The following is a 24,101-nucleotide window of genomic DNA, read 5'->3' on the forward strand; positions in this document are numbered from 1 at the left end:
TGGATCATAGAAAAAAGCAAGAGAATTCCAGAAAAACATCTACTTCTGCTTCATTGACTACACTAAAACCTTTGACTATGTGGATCACAACAAACTGTGGAAACTTCTTAAAGAGACGGGGATACCAGACCACCTTACCTGCCTCCTGAGAAATCTGTAAGCAAGTCAAGAAGCAACAGTTAGAACTGGACATGGAACAACAGACTGGTTCCAAACTGGGAAAGGAGTACATCAAGGCTGTATATTGTCACCTTGCTTATCTAACTTTTATGCAGAGTACATCATGAAAAATGCCCAACTGGATGCAGCACAAACTGGACTTAAGATTGCCGGGAGAAATATCAATAACCTGAGATATGCAGATGACACCACCTTTATGGCAGAAAGCATAAAGGAGCTAAAGAGCCTCTTAATAAAGGTGAAAGAGGAGAGTGAAAAAGCTGGCTTAAAACTCAAAATTCAAAAAATGAAGATAATGGCATCCAGTCCCATCACTTCATGGCAAATAGATGGGAAAACAATGGAAACAGTGACAGACTTTATTTTTTTTTAGGGGGGGGGGCTCCAAAATCACTACAGATGGTGACTGCAGTCATGAAATTAAAAGATGCTTGCTCTTTGGAAGAAAATTAATGACAAACCTAAAGAGCATATTAAAAAACAGAGACATTACCAACAGAGGTCTGTCTAGTTAAAGGTATGGTTTTTCCAGTAGTCATGTATGGACGTGAGAGTTGGACCATACAGCTTTCCTAAGCTGTATGCCAAACAATTGATGCTTTTGAACTGTGGTATTGAAGAAGACTCTTGAGAGTCCTCTGGACAGCAAGGATATCAAACCAGTCAATCCTAATGGAAATCAGCCCTGAATATTCATTTGAAAGACGGATACTGAAGTTGAAACTCCATACTTTGCTCACTTGATGCGAAGAACTAACTCATTGGAAAAGACCCTGATCCTGGGAAAGATTGAGAGCAGGAGAGGAAGGGGGTGACAGAGGATGAGATGGTTGGATGGCATGCCTGACTCAATGGACATGAGTTTGAATAAGCTCCGGGAGTTGGTGATGAGCAGGGAAGCTTGGCGTGCTGCTGTCCATGGGGTCGCAAAGAGTCGGACATGACTGAGCAACTGAACTGACTGACTGAGCTTCCTTCTTCACGGATCACCATAGGAAGTGGTTCCCTCAGTGGATGGCTCAGGAGGGAAAGAATCTACCTGCAACGCAGGAGACATGGGTTGGATTCCCATGTTGGGGAGATCCTCTGAAGGAGGAAATGGCAACCCACTCCAGTATTCTTGCCTGAAAAATCTCATGGACATTTTTAGGAGCCTGGTGGGCTGGATTCCAAAGGGTCATAAAGAATCCAACACAACTGGGCAGTCACACAGGCAAGTACATTAGGGAGTGGCTGCAGTCAGACGGCTGCTAGATGGCAGATATTCTTTCCCTCCTGAGGTCCCTCAGTGCTCACCAGTTCACCCTTGTGACCGCTGCAGTTGTTGATGAATGTGACATCTTTGTTTACAGATATGGCAGGAAATATTCCATTTCTCTCTGAACACAGCAAAGAGTGAGTCTTGTGTCCCCAGATATACAAAGATTAGCATCCTCATTATACACATAGAACCTAGTTATAGTATTTGTTCAATTAAATGCTTTCAGATTAATTAAATCATATCCTGGAAAGAGTCTATTAGTCTTAAATAACTCTTTAAATTTCAATAAATAATACAGAAACAGGCAAAGAATTCTACCACACTTGTTAAATAATCTGTTTTTTCAACTTCTATCAAGTCTTTTTTTCTTCGTCTTAAAATGTGGATCTAATATAGCAATATTTGCTTTTAGAATTCAATCTTTTTGAATGTATATTCTCATTTGAAAAAAGTTTATGAAAGTTACTTAAAATTCATTATTTATGAAAATATCAACAAGAAATTTAAGCCCTACACAAATAGCTAAATATAATTTAAAATCAGATCAGTTGCTCAGTCATGGCCAACTCTTTGTGACCCCATGAATCGCAGCACACCAGGCCTCCCTGTCCATCACCAACTCCCAGAGTTCACCCAGACTCACGTCCATCGAGTCAGTGATGCCATCCAGCCATCTCATCCTCTGTCGTCCCCTTCTCCTCCTGCCCCCAATCCCTCCCAGCATCAGAGTCTTTTCCAATGAGTCAACTCTTCGCATGAGGTGGCCAAAGTACTGGAGTTTCAACTTTAGCATCATTCCTTCCAAAGAAATCCCAGGGCTGATCTCCTTCAGAATGGACCAGTTGGATCTCCTTGCAGTCCAAGGCACTCTCAAGAGTCTTCTCCAACACCACAGTTCAAAAGCATCAATTCTTTGGTGCTCAGCCTTCTTCACAGTCCAACTCTCACATCCATACATGACCATAGGAAAAACCATAGCCTTGACTAGACAAACCTTTGTTGGCAAAGTCATGTCTCTGCTTTTGAATATGCTATCTAGGTTGGTCATAACTTTTCTTCCAAGGAGTAAGCGTCTTTTAATGTCATGGCTGCAGTCACCATCTGCAGTGATTTTGGAGCCCAGAAAATAAAGTCTGACACTGTTTCCACTGTTTCCCCATCTATTTCCCATGAAGTGATGGGACCGGATGCCATGATCTTTGTTTTCTGAATGTTGAGCTTTAAGCCAACTTTTTCACTCTCCACTTTCACTTTCATCAAGAGGCTTTTGAGTTCCTCTTCACTTTCTGCCATAAGAGTGGTGTCATCTGCATATCTGAGGTTATTGATATTTCTCCCGGCAATCTTGATTCCAGCTTGTGTTTCTTCCAGTCCAGCGTTTCTCATGATGTACTCTGCATATAAGTTAAATAAACAGGGTGACAATATATAGCCTTGACGGACTCCTTTTCCTATTTGGAACCAGTCTGTTGTTCCATATCCAGTTCTAACTGTTGCTTCCTGACCTGCATACAGATTTGTCAAGAGGCAGATCAGGTGGTCTGGTATTCCCATCTCTTTCAGAATTTTCCATAGTTGATTGTGATCCACACAGTCAAAGGCTTTGGCATAATCAATAAAGCAGAAATAAATAGCACCACCTAAGTGCAAGCTAATTGCCCTTATTTGCTAGACTTAAATTGCCAAGTGTCTCTACTTATTTCTGTGGCTGGATACTTATGGAGTGATCCATGAACTGGCATTGACAGCACCTTGGAACTTTAGAAATCCAAAATCTCAAGCTCCACACCCCAGGCCTCCTGAATCAATATCTGTATTTGGCATGCTCTCCAGGTGATTCTTAGATATACTAAAGCTTGAAAAATAATCAGCTTTCAGTTGCCTTTGCACATCCTCTCATTGACAGTCCCATATAGAGCCATGCTTCTCTAACCCATTAGCCTGTGGATGGCCTTTCAACCACACTCTCTATAGGACTGTCATTTAGACTCACAATCCCAGTAGCTCATAGCCTCTCATAGCCTCTAAAGATATTTGATAGCTATCTCATAGCTTCTGCTAAAGTGTGCCTTTTACAAGGGGAAATGCACCAATTAAGGAGGAGGGTGGGATTAATGTCAGGGCAGGAGCATAACAATTACCTTTAGTCTAATAGAAGATGGTACCAGGGCAGCAGACTTCCCAAGGTGACTCAGCAGTAAAGAATCCACCTGAAATGCAGGACACCACATAGATAGATGCAGATAGATGCAGGTTCAGTCCCTGGGTCGGGAAAATCCCCTGGAGAAGGAAACAGTAACCCACTCCAGTATTCTTGCCTGGGAAATCCCATGGACAGAGGAGCCTGTAGGGCTGTAGTTCATTGGGTCGCAAGAGTTGGACACGATTTAGCGAATAAGCCACCTTCACCATCAGGGCAGCACCTGAAAGCATTCTGTTTGACTGCAGTTCAGTAGGAAAAGAGAGCAGCATAACAGAAGCCAGGGAAGCTTCATATTATCTATCAGCCTTGTTCAAGAAGATGTTTGTAGTAAGTCCAGCTAAGTGTTTCTGGAAATACCCAACTCTGAACATGCTGGAAGATGCAGTAGATTCAGAGCCAAGCAAGCCTGCTTTCATAAATCACATTAGTATATTAAAAACTATCTAAAAGCATATCACATTAGCATAATTAAAGCACATTAAAAGACATATTAAAGATCTTATTGTATGGAAGTCTCGAAACCTATTTAATTATATTCAACTCAGCCACACACACACACATATATTTATCACAAAATGCTTTTTATCCCCATGCAACACTCAATTAAAATTGGCCAAAACTAGTCTTTGTGAAATGTGAGTGCACAAGTTTCTCTTACTGCCCCAAAGTTGCAATAAGCCCTGAAGTTTGGGAAAATCCAACGTTATGTAACAGTGAATATATCTATCTCTGTAGTTTCACTATTTTAAAACAATGCTTTGATTCCAAATATTAAATTAACAGGCATTGCTCTCCTAGTCTGTCTCCCAAGCTGTGACTCAGATGTCCGAACAAATTTTTTTACCTACTTAGGGAAGGAATTTTTTCAAGTTTCAGGGCCATAAAAGCATTAGTAAGACACCTGGTTAGTGCAGCACACTCTTATATTCCATCTTTAATATCTTAAATATTAAATTTATCTTTTGTATTTTTCCTTTAAAACACCATCTGTGGCACATACCATCACTCCATGCAAATGCAAGAGGCCGTAGTGCCTCAGAATGCGCTTGATAACAGTTTTTCTTCAGTGGCAACTAAAACTTGCTATTGAAGACAGCATATAGTTTTCTTTATTTAGCATTCTAAAACCCTAGTCAAATTATAAGACTCTTAACTAGAGAGCTCAGTTCCTGTAAAAGTGACTTGTAACTTGTTCAAGGTGACTTATGTGTATGCTCAGTCATGTCCAACTCTTATGACCCCGTGGACTGGAGCCTGCTGGGATTCTCTGTCCATGGGATTTTCCAGGCAAGGATACTGGAGTGGGTTGCCATTTCCTACTCCAGGGGATCTTCCCAACCAACCCAGGGATCGAACCCTGGTCTCCTGCATTGGCAGGCAGATTCCTTACCACTATGCCAAGGTGACTTAGTCGGCTAATTACAAAACTGGGACCAAAACTCCAGTTTCTGTGATGTCTTTTGTAAAGCATCCCACATGAATGACTAAGTTTCAGAAGGCTTCTTACAGTTAGGTATAAAAAGTATCATCTCTAAAAACAATTTAGTTATGAGGGATCATTGTCTAAATATGTTAAACTTAAAAAAAAAAAAACAAGTCTCCAGCTACAATTATAAACCTCTGTGTCATGGACTTTCCATGAAATAACTTTTGTCTCCTAAAAACCATATCCAAAAAACAGAAGGACTAAAACAGATGTTATGTGTCAGGGTCAGAGGGAGGCTTTCTAGTTATATTATGCTAATTAGAGAAAGACTTTAAAACTCCTTTCCTGGGATCAGTGGGGGATGGATACAGAGACTGAAAAATGAGATGAGGAAATTTATTCCTTGGTGTTGAGATTTGACTAGATCACTACTGTATTCTATTACTGTGAGCTTGGGAAACATGTTGAATTTTGTTCACTAACATGTCTTTATGTGGACAAAAACAGCAAAAGGCTCTGAAGGTCTACCTAAGTTCATTTGTGCTTTGGAAAGTATCTTGTTTGTAATACAATGGACAATTTTGGCGAGTTTGGAGATCTTTGGTTATGAAGAAATACCTGTCAGAGACTCAAAATACCATTACTAATGGGCATTGGTTGGAGATACATTTACTTTAAAAGTGGACATACTTTCACTTCAAAAACTTGTGACAAATATTTTGTAGATATTAGTTTGTACATATCAAATTGTGTGAACTCATTTTGCTGCTACTGCTAAGTCGCTTCAGTCATGTCTGACTCTGTGCGACCCCATAGACGGCAGCCCACCAGGCTCCCCAGTCCCTGGGATCCTCCAGGCAAGAATATTGGAGTGGGTTGCCATTTCCTTCTCCAATGCATGAAAGTGAAAAGGGAAAGTGAAGTCGCTCAGTTGTGTCCGACTCTTAGCGACCCCATGGACTGTAGCCTACCAGGCTCCTCCATCCATGGGATTTTCCAGGCAAGAGTACTGGAGTGGGGTGTCATTTTACTGAGAATATCTTATTAATTTACTTGACATTTTTTAAAAACACACAAAGGCAGTCTATTGCAGTGATTACATGCATGGGCCCTGTTCTTGATCTGCTTTAAAATCCCAACTCTATTATCTACTGGGTATGTATGACCTTAAGGAAGTTTTTTTTAATTTTGGTGCCTCAGTTTTCTCAACTTTAAAATGAAGGCAGTAGGGCCTGCCTCATTAGAGTGATCACAATGACCAAATTAAGTAGTGATGCAAAGTGCTTGCACTTAGGGCATTTTGTTTTGTAAAATCTAGAGAATTGCTCATTCAGTGTGCTAGGGGATAATCCACTATAGACAGAGTAGAATAGGGGATTTTTTGGTCTGCAAGTTAAAGGCAAAAATGGCTAGCTATTCTTCTCATTGAAAGAAGGCCCAGAAATACCAGATACTGTACTAAAATTTTAGTGACCATCAGACCCTATTTTCTTTATTGAAGTTTGGCTAATACTTAGAACATTCTAGTGTTTCATTTTAGCAGAGTAATCAAGAAAAATTCTTTTCTAGTATTGGAAGCTTTTTTAGGTGACTGTATCAAGAGAAAAGGAAAGAATCTTACTTAAACTGTATTGCAGGTTTATTATTTTTTTTTTCTCAGAAATAAAATGAACATGCTGTATAAATGTGGCTGGTATAAGTTGTGCCTATAAAAAGGTAACTTATCTTTCAAATTAAATGTTAGTTTACTCTGTCAATAGATAGATCTCTAACATTTAGCTTTAATCTAGGGGTGGGGGGTAAGCCCATTGACTAGATTTAATCTAGAAACAAAGCCCATGTAATCTTTCTATTAAAATGAATTGAGCTTGAAAAAAGACATTGTCTGTGCAAAATGTAGCTCTAATATAAATCAAGCAATTTTATTTCTTTTGTTCAATAAGCCCTAGATGTCTTTTTTTACATTAACAGCCTTTGAATGATTGATTTAGGTGAACTACACTTAATTAGATGAACTATATAATTGATTATGATTATTTTTTCTCTTTCTTTTTTAAATTATGAAAGTATGATAACACATGTACAGGAGACTTGGAAAATACAGAACAAAGTTACATATAGTTCCACTTTATATTACAATTTGCTTTAAGCAGTAAATCCTTCTTATTCTTATGTGATCAGCCTCTTCTATTTCTACACAAATTTATATTGAAACAGAACTGTGAAGATAAACAGCCTTCAGAATCACCCGTCTCCAAATTATAATATATAATGTCACCAAATTTATCTTATTTAAATCTCTATATATATTATTTAGCTACATCCAAAATAGATAATTTTTACTCTTCCACAGGAGTCTAAAAATCCAACATCTCTCACCTCCCCTAGACTACTCACTCCCAAAAATATCATGTTATTCTTCTTCCACATGCACTTTCTTTCAAGGCCTAATTTAAGTCCTGCTCCTTTTTTGAGTTATTGTTCCATTGGTCTAGATATATTTTAGTTACTCCTTTAAATCTTTGAGGCACTGATTGTTTTTATTACTAGTTTGATACTTATCATTTGTTTTCTCTATGGCAGGGTTTGTATATATCTACTATTTTCAAATAGATACTTTACTGTATTTAATCTCCACTAAGCAGCCCAGTACCTAATAAATGTTCAATGATAATGATGATTTGAAAGCCTTGTTCTACACTGTTCACAAGGATAACATAATTTTATCATAAGAATAAATTCTAAATAAAAATAATCACAAGGAAAATATAAAATATATATTTATATAATTTAGTTATATATGTTAATATATATTAAAATAAAAATATAAAATGATTTTAGAATGTATTATTTTGTAAAGTAGAAAACTACCATTTCATTTGAAATTCAAATGAAAACACCTTAATATCGAAGGTACATAGGCACATAGATGAAAAAACACTGAGGAATTCCACCTCGATCTGCCCTCACTTGAATAACATGCCTTTGTAAGAATTTCATGACTTGGCATGTTTTACGGGTTGTCACTGTGTATGTCCTGAGTAAAGCCAAGGAAAGAATTTAGTGTTAATTAAGCCAGGAGCTCAGGGCACTCAGATTTCTATTTTCCATCATCAATTTTAAATACTGAATTTGCTTTCCTTTTGGGGTGATTTGATATAGAATTAAAATAAGAGACCCTGGCACTTCATGGACAAAACTCTGTTGTGCATTGTTGAACTAATGACTTTGTGTAAGTTATTTTTCCTCCTTATGCTCTCTTTGGTAAAATAATGTTAATGACATAAAACCCTAAGAGTTATTACAAGAATCAAACGAAAGACCCTGGCACAAACTTGCTATCTACTAAGTGTAAATATCTGTAAGTTCCTTGTATCACTGAGTGACAGGTTTCATTTACTGGGTATTTACTCTGTACCAAGCTGTCTTCATATACTTTGTATCATGAGTATTAACACATCAAATCTTTGCAGTATTCTTATGCAATAGCTATTATTCTCATTCTATTTCACACATGAGAAACTAAGCCATAGACAAGTGAAGTACACAGCTAGTAAATATCATAGCTGGGGTTCAAAACATGCTTTGAGTTCCATACATATGTTCTTAACTGTTAAACAACATAATCTCTCCCACTATCAGATAATTTCCATGGACCACATCCTCTAGACAATATGAAAATATGAAAAGCAGTCTCATTTTAATGCACTGTTTACTTAACTAAAACGTGGTTGGGAGAAGTATACAATGCATTCCGTAGTTGAGTATAACTCATTTTAATTTATCCATTCTTTTGAATTAGCTGCACCATTGCTCCCTTTGAATTGTGAGAAATCCAGCCTTGTTTGTTTTTACCTAGGCAAGGGCACACTTTTAAGTCTTTGTCCCATAACCTGTACAAATCTTATTTCTTATTTGTGTTGCTGCTTATGAATTATACAAATGCTTTCAAGGATTCCAAAAACCTGAAAAAACAGATTTTGAAAATCCACAGAAAGGTATCTAGGAAAGTTTTTATTAAGTTGAGATGCTATCTGCTGTTCTAGGCGTGGGTGCTTTTATCAAAACATTGTGCCCCACTTTCAAATTTCCACTCGTTAAAATCTAAGGCCTTATTTGGTTGTCACAGTACTGTGTTTTTCAGAAAAGTTTCTGGCAGCTAGTTTTGAAAAGATTTTGTTTGAAAAAAAAAAAGGAAAAAGCAAGCTCTGTAGTCCTCCTGTTGGAAGAGTTCCCCTGACCTTCTGCATTATTATAAAGAGAATTGCCTATTTATCCAAACCTCCTTCACCTGGTTATCATCAAAACTTTACAATTTGTGCTTCCTAAGGCAGTTATTTTCAAGCATGATTTTGTAACACTGCAGGATCTTGCAAGCTATTTCAAGGAGGTGGCAAATAATTCTCAAAACAAAATTAATTCTATTTTCAAAAAGGAGCATGCATGCCATATATCATTGGGGGGCATTCAGGAAGGTAATTGTAGATGTCAGGAAATTGAACAAATAATGACAGAAAATGGGCACCTGTATAGAGGTAGCCAACTCTTCTTCTACAATGGAATCTTTTAACATGCACCAAGTAATGGGAGACTTGCCAAATGCCTCTGTTCTTAGTCCATGTTTAACCATGATTCTCAATGAGTTTTTTTTAATAGAATAGTCTTATATCTTCTATTTTAGCTTAGTTGTGATTATCTACAAAGTGCCCAGTGTCTTTGAGCATCCACATTACAGGCCAAATATGAGAAGAATAGCTTGTAAATATTTTACTCCTCTTAAGGAAAGGTCACTGAAAGCAAACCCTAGAACCTAGAATCCTCTGAACTCAATGAATGTCCCAATATAGATCCCATAGCATTCTCAGTCCTATCAATACCTTTATTTGGTCACTGAGCAACACTTTTGTCTACTTAAAGCCAGCCTTTTAAATATCTCCAGTTTCCAGGCTCTCCTCTGGGTACCTGGGCTACACTTTGTCCTGTCAACTGCTTTGCACTTGATCGATTACCTTTAAATATCGTAATATCCTAGACACTCCATAGAGTACCTAGTACAAATATACCCATCAGTGTTGAATGAAACAAGTCTTTAGAGAGTGGCAATTTTTTTTTTTTCTTTTTGTCATGTTGGTTTACTACTTATTGGGTTTTTTTTCCCCTTCACTTTATCCTGTTATCTGAACTTTTTATATCTACAAGCTTGAATAGGTTTTATATCTACTAACTTCATTTGTTTTTAGTCTTGAACAAGACTTGCTTACTAATTCCTTATTGTATTTTCATGTTCTAATCCCTCATTCGGAGTGGTCTTTTGTGTTAACTTCCTTTCCATTAATTGTTGATTCCCTCCCTTCAAGCTGTATTGCACTCGGCATTCTCTCTTCACTCATGCACACCATTCTCATTGTTATTTTTCCGCGCCTGATAATTTCACTCTGTAGATGTTCTGGTGTCTTTTTCCGAGCATAGTGTAGTCCTTTCCATTAAATTACGATCTCTTTGAATGTAAGCAGGTACTCCTGTTTTGTACAACTTCTAATGTAATTGTCAGGCCCTCAGCCCATTTTTCAGAAATTTGGTATCATTTTAATCATTACATATACCAAATTTTCTGATGAAGTCAAGGTACATGTGTACTGTTAAATTATTATAGGTACACCAAATGGTGGCCCTGGGCTTATATGGTCAGATCCTCAGAGTATCCTTTTCTGTAACATTTTAAATGCAAGGAATTAAAACTTCATGTGGAACACCCAAGGAAGGAAATAGGAGGAACTTTTAGAATCCACCTAACAGTAATTATAGAAACCAAAAAATAACTGGATCAGACTACTCTGTTTTCCATTTTATCTGAATGTATTTCCTAACTCCTTCTTAAGTTATTGTGTTTTAAAAAATATTATTAGATCCTGAGAAATGTGCTTTGATTTCCATCTTGAACTGTCTGTAGCATCACTAGGCTGCTGGGGACATCTATAATCAAAGGTTTGAATTCCCTTTCAAATGCATATCTGAAGCTTGTACTTCTGGTGGCCATATAATGAGATTTAACAGGCTTTATTACCTACTTACTTGAATTGTAATATTTAATTCTTCTTTTCAGTAGCAAACTAAGTAGGCAAGAAATAATTTCTTCTATTTTAAACCCACTTTGAGTGAGTTTGTAGAAGCTATTCTGATCACACATAAAAATCTTATATTAAAAACAACTGAGGAAATGACTATGGAAAGCCAGAAAGCTAGATTTATCTTTTATAGTTGAATAAAATGTCTATACCATAAGCAATGATTGAAATTTTAAAAATCATTTTTAAATCCCCATATGAAAGCGGTCTGTTCCTCTGGAGTGTCATCAGTTTAAATGCAAAGATACAACAAATACCATTTGGGGCTATAACTATGTTGTTCCACGCTTTGAAAGGGCCTTCATTAGGCTAAACGACGCAACCTGTGATGGGTTCCATATGTAGTATTTTGAAACCTTTTGTTTGGCTTCTAACTAGACAGAAAGAGGAAAAGAAAGAGTCCATTTTCTCCTCTTGGGATTTGTCTTCCAAGGACCATCAGATGGAGCTGAGCAAACAGGGAACTATTTCTCCTTGTCTAACTCCTGTTTGTTTATTCCCCCCTTATAAAAACCGAGGGACTAGCAATTTCTTTTATGAACGGGGACCTAAGGGAGATAAATAGACCTTGCGGGAGAGGAAGGTCAAGTTCAAAGTTTTTCTTTCCTCTGGATTCAGGAATAAGCAAATGAAAAGACTGGCCAAACAACGGGCAGCAGGCATCTGATGGTTAAGCCCTAACCGCCCCCCCGCCACCCCCCGCCCCGGACGTTTTCTGTACATAAGCAGAAGTCGCTGGAGCAGCTGCGGCGCATTAGTTCCAATAGTTTAGCAGGCTGTTTCGTAGCGCTGACAAAAGCCTCGCTCGCCGTGGCTTCCCTCCATGTTCCTCTGCCCCGCGAGCTCGGCGGTGAGCCTTGGCAGGGGATCGGCAGAGGAGGGGTGACGTTCGCGAGGCTTCCGCCGTGGAGTGCACTCGCCTCCCCTGCTCCCAGCCCCGTCTCCGCCGAGAGACTGAGGCAGGCGGCCGGATGAACTAGCAGCGGTTGGTTCCGACCTGCTTCCCCGGACCTCTGCCCGGGAGCCGAGCGAGGCAGTCACTGGAAGGAGGCCAGGCAACCACGTTGCCCTGGATCACTGCCAAGTGTACAAAGTTGACCGCGAAAATGGCTCAGCAGACGACAAGCCCGGACACTTTAACAGTCCCTGAAGTGGATAATCCGCATTGTCCAAACCCCTGGCTGAACGAGGATCTTGTGAAATCCTTGCGGGAAAACCTGTTGCAGCACGAGAAGTCCAAGACCTCAAGGAAATCGGTGTCTCCCAAGCTCTCACCCGTGATTTCGCCGAGAAATTCCCCCAGGCTCCTGCGCAGGATGCTTCTCAGTAGCAACATCCCCAAACAGCGGCGGTTCACCGTGGCACATACGTGGTAAGGTTTGCTCGGATGAGCAGACATGGTGGCCAGGTGCCCCTGGGTGATTTTTGCGCCTCCTGCCTTTCACTTTAGGGGAAGGAAGGAGAGTGGAGGACCGTCTTCACTCCTCACCCATGGTTTATCGGAAATAATCTACCTTAGTATAAATCCCACAGATGTCCAAGTCAGGGCTGAAATCCTTGAGATTGGTAATAGGAGTCTTTGACATGGGTGGTGCTCCAAGTTCAATTCCTATTGCAAGTTCCTACAAGAAAACTGGATTCCAGATGTCAAATAAGAATGCAGGTTTTTTTCCAATACTGACATGGTGGCGTTTCTTTGATTCCTAAGCTAGTAGCCCTGCCAGATCCTGCAACAGCCTAGGGGGGAAAAAGACCAGAAAGGAGAGAAGAAAATCGTAGTTTGTTCTCTTTCCTGCATGACCCCTCGATTCAACAGAGATGTGTATGGAGCGTGTGTGTGGGTGGGTGTGTAAAATAGTGTCTCCCAGTAAAACCCCTCCTAGCTACTGACTTTAATATATTTGTAATCTCAACGTGTCTTTTCAGTGGGTTTAGGAATGCCAGTGCAAAAAGTTTCAGGCTGGTACTTGGCAATATTGCTGTGTTCTTTGCATATGAATTATTTGACTGTTTTGTCAGTATTTTTATTTGCTATACGCATGTTTTTATCTGCTGTAATAGGTTACTTTATTTCATGCGTATGGTGCCAGCTAGGTGTCTAGACAATTCTTGGTATTTTCATGCTGTCATAAAACAAATATTAAAATAAATCATTGCGTGAGCTTATTGTGTTTCTGCCTGAGAAGAGGCAATTCTAGGCTATGATCAGAGAAAGAGGGATCTGTGATACACAGTTGGTTAATTTTAGGCAGTAGTAAGTTCTATACACTACTCCATGTTTTGGCAAAATGAATATTAATTATGATGAAGGAAACAGGCATAACAAAAAAAGTAGTGACTGACTGAATAGAAAAAAAATAGAAACTGATTTTTATACAGCTTTTTCACAGAACATGAAAAAGTATACTAGGAATGGATAAAACAAAACAGAATCACCCCCCCTCCAAATAAATCCAGAATCAAGACTTCTAGGAAAGAAGCAACAATAAAAGGAAAAGAATCAAAATCTAAACTTAAGCAACATGACCCTACCCAGTCATGCATTCATGTCAGAGATGAAAACAGCCAACAAAGGAAATAAAAGGCATTCCCCACCCAAAGAAATGTCTGACCTTAGAATTGTCATTTTAAATAGCTAGATCTTTGATCTGGGAAGTGTTCTTATTGTCCCCAAGATTTTAACTAAGTGGTGTTTCTAAGTTTAGTTAGATATAAGGCTCCTAAAAGAGGTAAGACAAACATTGAATTTTTCCATCTTAAAAAAATGATGAAGAAGGATGACTTCTCTTTCAGGGAGATATTTGTGAAAAAAATTTGTCAGAGATAAGCAGTGATTGAAAGGCATAGGTGAACTCTGGGAGATGCTCTGAGGGAGAGGGATGGCTTGAGATGAAGTATCAAGTGCCTGAACAGGAGAGCTGGCTGGCGTTCAGAAAGGGTCAGAGCCAGAATCTGGGCATGTGCTGTCCCTTTTGGTTGAGATACACTTCCTAAAGTGTACCTGTTGCTGAATGGGTAAGCCTCCACGCAGACACTTCATTTCTGTTGGAGTGAAGCAACCTCAAGTTCAACTGAAGGTTATCGGAACTATTTGGACATGTTGAGATGTAAGGAAGGCAGGAAATCTCATGAAAACAGGCTTTCTTTTGAAATTTCTGGCACTTCCTTTTCTGATGCTGTTTGGAGAAGCTCCAAGAGCACAATTTCTGCCAATCCTTCGTTGTGGTGTCTCCACCAGATGAAGGAGATGTCGAAAGAGCAGTGGAAATGAGAAAGAAAAATCGTGATATCAGTTCTCAGTAACTTGAGGGCAGACAGTATCCCTCATGGAAAAAGCATCCGGCAGGGCGGTTGGAAAGAGTACTTCACATTTTCCTTATTGGTTCAACAAGACCCAAGATGTTCATAATACCCATGGGCGTCTTTTGACAAATATCATTCCATCTGTGCTCTCACTATTGGACTAAGCATGACCCAGAATTTTTAAAATATATTCCAAATTGTGCTGATTACACACACTCACACACACACACACACACACACACAGAGATACATATTGATATCTAAACTGCTGCCACTACCAACACCATGCTCAAATCCTCTCCTCCTCTTCAATTAGATAGTCATTTAATTACACACCTGCCTCAGAATGTTGTTTCCTATGCCTGGTACTCCCTTCCATTCAATATGCATATGTTTACTACCTACTGAATCCGAAGTGTTTATCTTGTACCTACTGATTACAAAGTTGAACAAGAGCTATTCCTTGGTTTCAAATTACTTATACTACAGTATATATATATATATATATATATATATATATGTATATATATATATATATATAAAATCACATTGGAAAGCATCTGATTAAGATAATCACTTTGCTCTACAACATACTCCCCAAATCTTAGTGGACTGACACAGTAAATATTTATTTCTTGCTTCTGCTTCTTGTGGGGAGCTAGCCTGACCTGGGTAGCTCAGGGACCCCGGGTCCTATTATCTTATGTTTCCGCTATTAGTAACACATGGTTTCCAAGTTTGCTGGGCTCCACTGAATCAGAGGAGAAGATCACAGAAGATGGCATTGGTGAGTTTTTATAAGGCAGGCCTAGAATTGCACCCATTACTTATCCCAGGATTCCCCAGAAAGAAGTCAGTTCTGTGGCCACATCTAACTTCAAAGGAGGCTGGGAAACCTATCTCAGTCCTGTTACCCAAAAAAAAAGCGCAAGTCGCTCAGTCGTGTCCCGACTCTTTGGGACCCCGTGGACTATACAGTCCATAGAATTCTCCAGGCCAGAATACTGGAGTGGGTAGCTTTTCTCTTCTCCAGGAGATCTTCCCAACCCAGGGATCACACCCAGGTCTCCTGCACTGCAGGCGGATTCTTTACCAGCTGAGCCACAAGGTAAAACAGATGTGGGTAATGGCCAGCCCGTGTCAGTCACAATGTGCTAATGGCTATTGGTTCTCCCTCTATACCATAGTTGAGTTTGTAGAGTAACGTCTGTGATGAACATTTCTGCAGACCTCCTGGATGAGGATCATACAGAGCAATTCTGTGTTTTGACAAGTCTATTGACTGGGAAGTCCTTGCTTATATACAACTGAAATCTCCTTCCCTGCCATTCTTGGTTCCTGGATCTGCTTTGGAAACCCCACAGCTTCAGTCTCTCGTGTCTTCCATAACTTAGACCAAGGCAAGAAGCTTGGAGTAACCCATCAGAGAGCCAGGACCTTACTCTATTCATCTTGATAAGCCCATTAATCAACATAGTCAGTGTTATCATGCTTTTTAAAAATTCTTCTCTTTTCTTAACTAAAAACCCTAAGTTATTTCATGTTTATTACTCCTTGGAAGAAAAATTATGACCAACCTAGATAGCATATTTAAAAGCAGAGACATTACTGTGCCAACAAAGGTCCGTCTAGTCAAGGCTATGGTTTTTCCTGTGGTCCTGTACGGATGTGAGAGTTGGACTGTGAAGAAGGCTGAGCACCGAAGAATTGCTGCTTTTGAACTGTGGTGTTGGAGAAGACTCCTGAGAGTCCCTTGGACTGCAAGGAGATCCAACCAGTCCATTCTGAAGGAGATCAGCCCTGGGATTTCTTTGGAAGGAGTGATGCTAAAGCTGAAACTCCAGTACTTTGACCGCCTCATGTGAAGAGTTGACTCGTTGGAAAAGACTCTGATGCTGGGAGGGATTGGGGGCAGGAGGAGAAGGGGACGGCAGAGGATGAGATGGCTGGTTGGCATCACTGACTTGATGGACGTCGGTTTGAGTGAACTCCGGGAGTTGGTGATGGACAGGGAGGCCTGAGGTGCTGCGATTCATGGGGTCGCAAAGAGTCGGACACGACTGAGCGACTGAACTGATGCTGTATTTATCAGGTTGATCTTGGTTGTTCTTAACCAGGCTTCATTTGGATTTTCATAACCTATTTAAAAAGTAGTTTATGAAAAAGACACAATACTCCATGTGCCATGTGACCCTTGGACAGAGAGTATCTGAGAAGTCAGATTACTTACATTAAAATTTGACTTCCCATTTACTAGTTGTGTGATTTTGAACAAGTTACTTAATATAGGCTTATTTCACTGGTACCCAGTTTCCTGGGATTCATAATAGTATTCACTTCGTGTTGTGGTTTTATTAAGTACATTTATGTGTAAATTAAAGTATTTTGCATAGGGACAGACACTTAATGAGGGTCATTATAAGCTAATATTTCCTTTATTATGTGTCCATTAATCCAGTCTTGCTCAGGCTGAATCTTAAAGCAGGATGTGACTTAGTTACCAAAGGACTTCCTTGGTAGCTCAGCTGGTAAAGAATCTTGCAATGCAGGAGACCCCGGTTCAATTCCTGGATCAGGAAGATTCCCCTGGAGAAGGGATAGGCTACCCACTCCAGTATTCTTGGGCTTCCCTAGTGGCTCAGCTGGTAAAGAATCCGCCCACAGTGTGACCTGGGTTCCATCCCTGAATTGGGAAGGTCCCCTGGAGAAGGGAAAGGCTGCCCATTCTAGTATTCTGCCCTGGAGAATTCCATGGACTTTATAGTCCTTGGGGTCACAAAGAGTTGGACATGACTGAGCAACTTTCACTTTCACTTTAGTGACTAAATAACAACCACCTCATTTTAAAATGGTTAACCTGTCAGTTTTTCATGGATGGGACAAAGCTTTAAGTAACAATTACATCCCTAGCTAATGTTCATTGAGTGCTGGTGCTCCATCTGATGCCGTGTGTCAGGTTAGGACCCTCTTGTGTTCATACTTCTCACCACTTTTTTTTTTTCCATTTTTACTTAATATCTAGTACCTTGTGGTCTAGTCATTACAGATGAGGCTCTGTTTTCATCAGTGTAGGGAATTCCCTCTTATGTCAGCATAAACATCACTGAAATTTCTGGAGAAGAAAACTTTCAGTGTAAGTTTATTTCAGGAAAATCTTTGTATTTTTCATGTTTTTTCCTCACTTTACCCTGGGTTCTATACACCAAATGAAGGAAAGTGTTCTAGAGTGTGTAGTAGGCAATAGGATTTCTTCAGGCAAGATACTGTCCAGGTAATACGTGTCTTGTCTTTAAAATATCTGTTACGTGTGTGTGTGTGTGTGTGTGTGTGTGTGTGTGTGTGTGTGTTTAATTACAATGTATCCAAAGGTAGAAAAAGCACTTAGCAACATCCTTAAACAACAAAACAATTCCTTTAGGTGGATTTTTGAAAGGCCTTTTTTAGGAGGCTTTTAGAAAATCTTAAAAGATTTTTAGGGAGCTACATAAGTTTTTTTTTTTTTTTTTTTTGCCATAACTTTTGCTCATTATAAACTTTACTGGGCATTGGCTTTGGATATAAAATTGCTCATGCCTTAAAAAAAAATATTGATCATGCTTAAAAGTGAAAATTTGCTTTCTTGAGTCATGATTTCTTCAGCAACTATAGTTGCTTTTAATGGTTGGTTGTTGTTTAAGAGAGAAATGCACTATAAATTTTATTCAAGTTACAGAATGGGCCAGAAACCCTTTATCACCTACAAAGAAGAAATCCAGCCATTTAGAGAGTTTATAGGTGCAACACAAACACAACCCCATTCACAAACACCCACACACACCCAATTAGTTTTTCAAAGCTGTTATTTAGAGACTCTATTTGAGAACTCTCTCCTTTGTTCCAACTCTGTCGTTTGCCCATCTTAACTTTAAGGTTATCTTTTCTCCATCACTTATAGTGGTGATACCCAGAGAAGGGCATTGCTGGTGCTGCCCGTGGAGCTGGGAACTCAGAGGTGGGCTCTGGGTAGTGTGATGCAAGGAGGTGGGGAGGAAGTTTCCTGGGGGAGAGTTTCTGAGATGCACAACAGGAAGTAATGCCAGCAGGGTGGGTGGGGCCAGTTGGCTGAACTGTGTCCCTGGTGTAACTGGCTGTGTCCCTGGAAATCCTGGGGCACTGCAAGTTAAAAGTGACTATAACTTTTGAAAATCTGATTAACCTTTCCTAAAATCAGAAAACCTCAGGAAGACATTCATCTTAAAGAACTTGTTAATCGCTTTGTAATATTTAAGAAATTCCTGGAGGATGAAATGGCAACTCACTCCAGTATCCTTGGCTGGGAAATCCCATAGACAGAGGAGCCTGTGGGGATATAGTCCATGGGGTTACAAAGAGTCTGATAGGACTGAGCAACTGAGCATTTAAAAATAAAAATGTGACAAATAGTAACTAAAGACAGTGAAGTAAACAATGAAGTAACATTGCAATTTATTACGCATATGTACTTCCTGTGACCTTTGACATTTATCTTAAAGAAATAGAAAAGATATTAAGTGTATCTGTGCCAAAGTCATTCTACTAGTGGTGAAATTACTTCCAAGCAAAACAGTCTTTCTAATAAACTTGGTAGAAATGCTGAATGAGAAAAAAAATTTAAAAAAATTTGTCTCAAAGTTCATTAAAATAATTTTTAAAGTTATTCTTTATATAAATATCTTTATAAATAAAAAGCTCTTGTGAGATTACTGAATTAATTGAGCTTTGGAGCTTCAGTACATTTTTTTGTTCCTTAAACAGAAAACTACCAAAATTGTTGTTCAAGTAGCAGTTTCAGGAAGAAGCTTTACTATCACCAGTGTGGCAAAGTTATGTCATTTTTTAAATGGTTTTGCTGCTGAGGGGAAAAAAAAAAACAAAGCAAAACATGTTTTAAACCATGAGGAGTTTAACATAGTAGAAGTCATGTAGTTCCAATTCTGTGGCCACTCGATATTAGACCTTAATTACCAACCTTTTTAAATTGTAGACTCTATTCATAAGTCATATGGATACAGAGCCATTTGATATTTACAAGTAAAAATTGACTAATTAAATTTACCAAGTGATAACAAACTAAGTACATTTAAGATAAGTAATTAAAAACCAGTTCCAACTTGCTGTTGTAAGTTAGTGAGGTGTATACCTCATGGGTAAAAACAGGGGATAGAGTGGTTTAATAATTATGTGACTCATAAAAAGGCTTCAGGGCCTTCAGGATGAATGGTATTCAGTCTAGAACACCATCTGGAAGCCATGATTTGGGGTAAGAAATGTGGAAATCTGTGGATAGTAAAAAAAAAAATTGAATTTAAAATTTTACTGCATCTTCAATGATGTACCATCTTAACACACCGATCTCTTCTACCATATATACAAAGCAGAAGAAAATAATTTCATATTCAATTTTAAGGACATAAAGGCTGTCTAACTATTTCAAATGAAGTACTTATTCTCAAAATGAGATCTTGAGTCGATATCAGAAGGAATTGGTTGATTTCACTTTGGAATTAAAACTTAGGTTCATAAAAACACACCTTTTTATATAACCTGAGACTTATTCTAACAATACCCTGGTGGCTCAGATGGTATAGAATCTGCCTGCAATGCCGGGAGACCTGGATTCCATCCCTGGGTAGGGAAGATCCCCTGGAGAAGGGAACAGCTACCCACTCCAGTATTCTGGCCTGGAGAATTCCATGGACAGAGGAATCTGGCAGGCTACAGTCCATGGGGTCTCAAAGAGTTGGACATGACTGAGCAACTTTCACACGTATATAATAATGGTTTAGCTCCTGCTGTGTGTCAGATGCTTTATGTACATTAATCCTTCAAAAGAAACAAGCTTGAATTTAAGTATTATTAGTTGTATTCTACATATGCAGATGCTGAGTCCCAAGGAAACTGGTACATACTCAAGATCATTCAGCTAGACAGCCTTGAAATGAACTGACTTAAAACTTGAACTAAGGTTTGCCTAACTCTCCATCCTGTGTTCTTTCAGCATTACCTTCCTTTGGGTTAAGAATCATGTTCTCATTTATTTATTTCTCTACCCTGCTTATATATGGAACCTGTAACAATGGATATTCAATGACTTTACGAAATGGTGGTTAGTTAACAGAAGGGGAGAAACAGCCTTTTCTTAATGTGGAATCTCAGTTTACTTGTTTAACACCTGTAGCTCATATGAATGTAGCCATCTTTTTTTTCCCATAAAAATATATGTGTGTGTAGGTGAAATATATGTCCTTGAAGAAGGAAGGTTTTAAGGTCAGCAGAAAACATTCTGATATAGAGTAGTTTTAGAATAAGACTGACAAAACCAATTAGAATATAATTTCATTTTCAGTGATTCAGAGAAAAAGGCATGAAAGACTTGAAGTCTAAAGAAAAAGATCAAGTCAAATCTATTACGGTTAGGTTCCAGTAGAGCCAGCTGGAAATGATGGTCTGCAGGCTCAAGTCACTAAGCAACAGAGCAGCAAACTGCCTAGTAACCAGAGCTGGCAGGCTGGCTGTGACTGACCGGGTGGTTAGACAGGGGGACCACAGCCCGTTTGACCTCAAAACACTCTCCTTCTAGTCATCTGCCAGCCCCCATTTTGGAAAGGCCTCTTGGACTTAACAGGAGATCTGCTTTCATAATGGAAATATCTCTGGGACCAGAAGTAAATGCTGTCTGTCTGTCTTCTTTAAAAGGGCATTTCTGAGATTGCTTTCTTTGGGTCAGTACATCATAAATAAAATGTAAAGTTTAATGAGAGGAAAGAAAGTGAAAGTGAACACGTTGGGATTAATGGCTCAACTTTGGGTTTTCATGAGCAAATGTGTACAGGGCCAAATGGCCTGACTTCATTTATTGAGATCTATCTTGAGCTCTGAGAGCACAGTGTTGCCATTTATTTAACACTTTCTGTCTTATGCTGTCTTCTTTTTCATGTGTGTCTTTTGACTGTGTAGGGGAACATAAGTTCCTGAAAAGTAGGAACCCTCACATGAATCAATCTTTGTATCCTCTGTGAGGGGCTATGCCGCCTGTATAATATGCATTTAGTAAATATCTGTTCTTTAATTGCTGTTCTCTCAATTGCTGCTGTTCGTATGCCAAACACCTGGGGAGATCTGTAGCTTTCCAGTCTAGAAGTCTTGGTTATGTTGTGCTTGATTGCCATCGTGGAAAGAAGTTTCAAACTGAAAGATTAACCATATTTTGGACTTTGTTACCACAACTCTGTGTGTATGAGTGTGTGTTCTGGATTTACACAAACCTGGACTAATATGATCTGACTTTAGTATATCTGAATGAATTGGTAGATGATACTGTCCCTAATTTTCAATTTCAGTAACTTTTAGTTTATACTTTGAAATAATTTATGCCTGTTGTATTCTGAAAAATATGTAAGTATATTTATAATTCATGGTAAATTACTGAATACCTTGCTTGTTAAACTCTTATGACTAGTTCTTATGTCTTATAAGTCATAGGAGTTCAGTTATACACAAGACCTAGGCTTATAAAAGAGATGACAAGATTTTGAGGAGAAATTTGAAACAAGCAAAAAAAAAAACACAAAAACAAACCCAGAACACTCTGCATAGTTGTTTTTCGTTTGGTTTTGTTTTTTTAGTATGAAGTTTGGAGAAATTTGAACTGGTGGAAACAAAGCATCACTTCTCCAAAGTAGATCTTCAGAATAAGTAAAATTGAATAATAGAAAAAAAATTTTGGAGAGATTTAGCATAGACAGGTAATTTTAATGTAAATATTTTGCCTAAAGTTCGTGTCCATTTTTACCTTGCAGTTCTTTCAAACCAACTGATTTCCTTTCCATTATTCTTATGAGATAGCACTCTGATTAAATTAAATATAATTAAATAAAGTGACTGTATATTTTAATTAGTAGTGTACATAGGGCTTTTTTTCATTTTCTTATATAGCTGATTTCACATTTATATAGATAAATGGTGAGTGTGTATTGTTGAGCTTTTTAAAGAACGCAACTTTCTGACTAATAAGGTTATTTGGATTATCATTTCTGCTTGTTTACCTTCTTTAGGTTTATAGTATTTGTTTTACTTCGCAGGGTGATTTTTTTTTTTTTTTATGGCTTACTATTGAGTGGTTGCCAAATAGAACAGTGTGTGATTTACTGGTAGTAATAACTAAAACATATATGAATTGGAGGCTGATGACGCACAAGGCCAAATGCGAAGGCTCGCCTCTGAATAGGACCAGGTTTCTTTAATAAAACCTTCTTAAAGTAACAATAGCAGGGTCATTAATGGTGTGCTCATTCCTGTATCACTTGCCCAGTTTAAGGTACGCCTGTGGATCATTTGTACCATGTTGTATTTAATTTTTTTAGTGGATTTACATTTTTATTTAAAGGCCTATCTGTTTAAGCATGAAGCCTTGTATCCTTATTATTATAAATTGGAAACCAGTGTCACTTATCATAAATAGAAGATAATTGGGCAAAAATGCAATTGAAAAAAAAAAAGCAGGTTAAATGGATTCAAGTTTAGCTAGAGGCTGTGACCTGCAGTGGTTCTGAGCCTGAGGTCTGCTCTCAGCCTAAAATGGCAGCTAGTGAGTAATGAAGAGTTGTGAAAGGCCGATGGAGTCCTTCTCCTTAAGGTAATAAGCATGACTGGAAGGGATTTGGAAAGAAAATAACCTCATCATTATATTCAACATTTAAATTCGATCAATGACATCCCCTATGCTTCAAGCTGTCTTGGTGTGTCAGATGCGCTAATGTTTCAACTGAGTGATCCTGAATCACTGATATTTCCACTGCTGGAAGAAGGGCATCTATTTTTGAAGAAGGACATTTGTTCTTTGGGTCTGAATCCCTTAGTTGGTGGTAAACACACTAAACTTGGATTAGGTAATTCCAATTCTTAAGCAGAAAGTCAGGTATTGGTACCCTGTTTTTACCACCCTACAATTATTAGTTATATGGCTAAATGTCCCCTGAGGGCACAATTGTCCCTAGTTGAGAAGCACTGATCTAGAACCACTGATCACTTTACTCACTAGTGTATCCCTAGCACCGTCTTGTTGTGATACAGAAAGAGGGCCCAAAATGTACTGTCTGCTCTGACTCTGCTACTCACTTACTATGTGATCCCAGGGGTATTATTTCAACTCCACAGATCACAATTAAGTGCATCCATAAAATGGGATTATTGCTAATTCATTCTTACTTCTTAGAATTATTTAAAAATTCAAATGATATACTTAATGAAAAGACTTTTGAAAAGAATAAAGTGCTATTCAAATGTCACGTAAAGAGTCATGGAGGTACACTGAGGGTGATCTGAACCTACTAAAATCCGGGAGCTTAATTCATCTCCTACTGTGTGTATGTAAATTGCTGTGTGGGATGCTATTGGGGTGTTGTCTTTGCTCTCTAGGGTTGTGATCAGATGGAGATAGAATATTATTACTCAAAATAACCATAAAGCATTAGCAGTTGCCATAACTAAGTGCAAAGAGTGGTGGAGTTTATAGGAAAGAAAGTGTTTCCTGTGGTGGGAATCTTGAGGTGGAGTATGACATAGAGTAGTCACAAAGAAGGCCCA

At 38.6% G+C, this 24,101-nt stretch overlaps 1 protein-coding gene across 8 annotated transcripts in view; it reads left to right on the forward strand.

The window, feature by feature from the left end:
• PDE4D (phosphodiesterase 4D) overlaps window positions 1-24,101 on the forward strand; it is a 1,605,399-nt gene that overhangs the window by 785,388 nt on the left and 795,910 nt on the right. Inside the window, exon 1 of one of the 8 annotated variants that reach the window (XM_003587512.6) lies at window positions 11,928-12,567. The exons of the other annotated variants lie outside the window; for them this stretch is intronic. Within the exon in view, the coding sequence (XP_003587560.1) occupies window positions 12,302-12,567 (266 nt within the window). The 5' untranslated portion in view covers window positions 11,928-12,301. Of the gene's footprint in view, window positions 1-11,927; window positions 12,568-24,101 lie in introns of those variants that run through there. 8 annotated transcript variants of the gene reach the window in all.

The sequence above is a fragment of the Bos taurus genome, chromosome 20 (assembly GCF_002263795.3).
Source record: "Bos taurus isolate L1 Dominette 01449 registration number 42190680 breed Hereford chromosome 20, ARS-UCD2.0, whole genome shotgun sequence".
Taxonomy (NCBI): Eukaryota; Metazoa; Chordata; class Mammalia; order Artiodactyla; family Bovidae; genus Bos; species Bos taurus.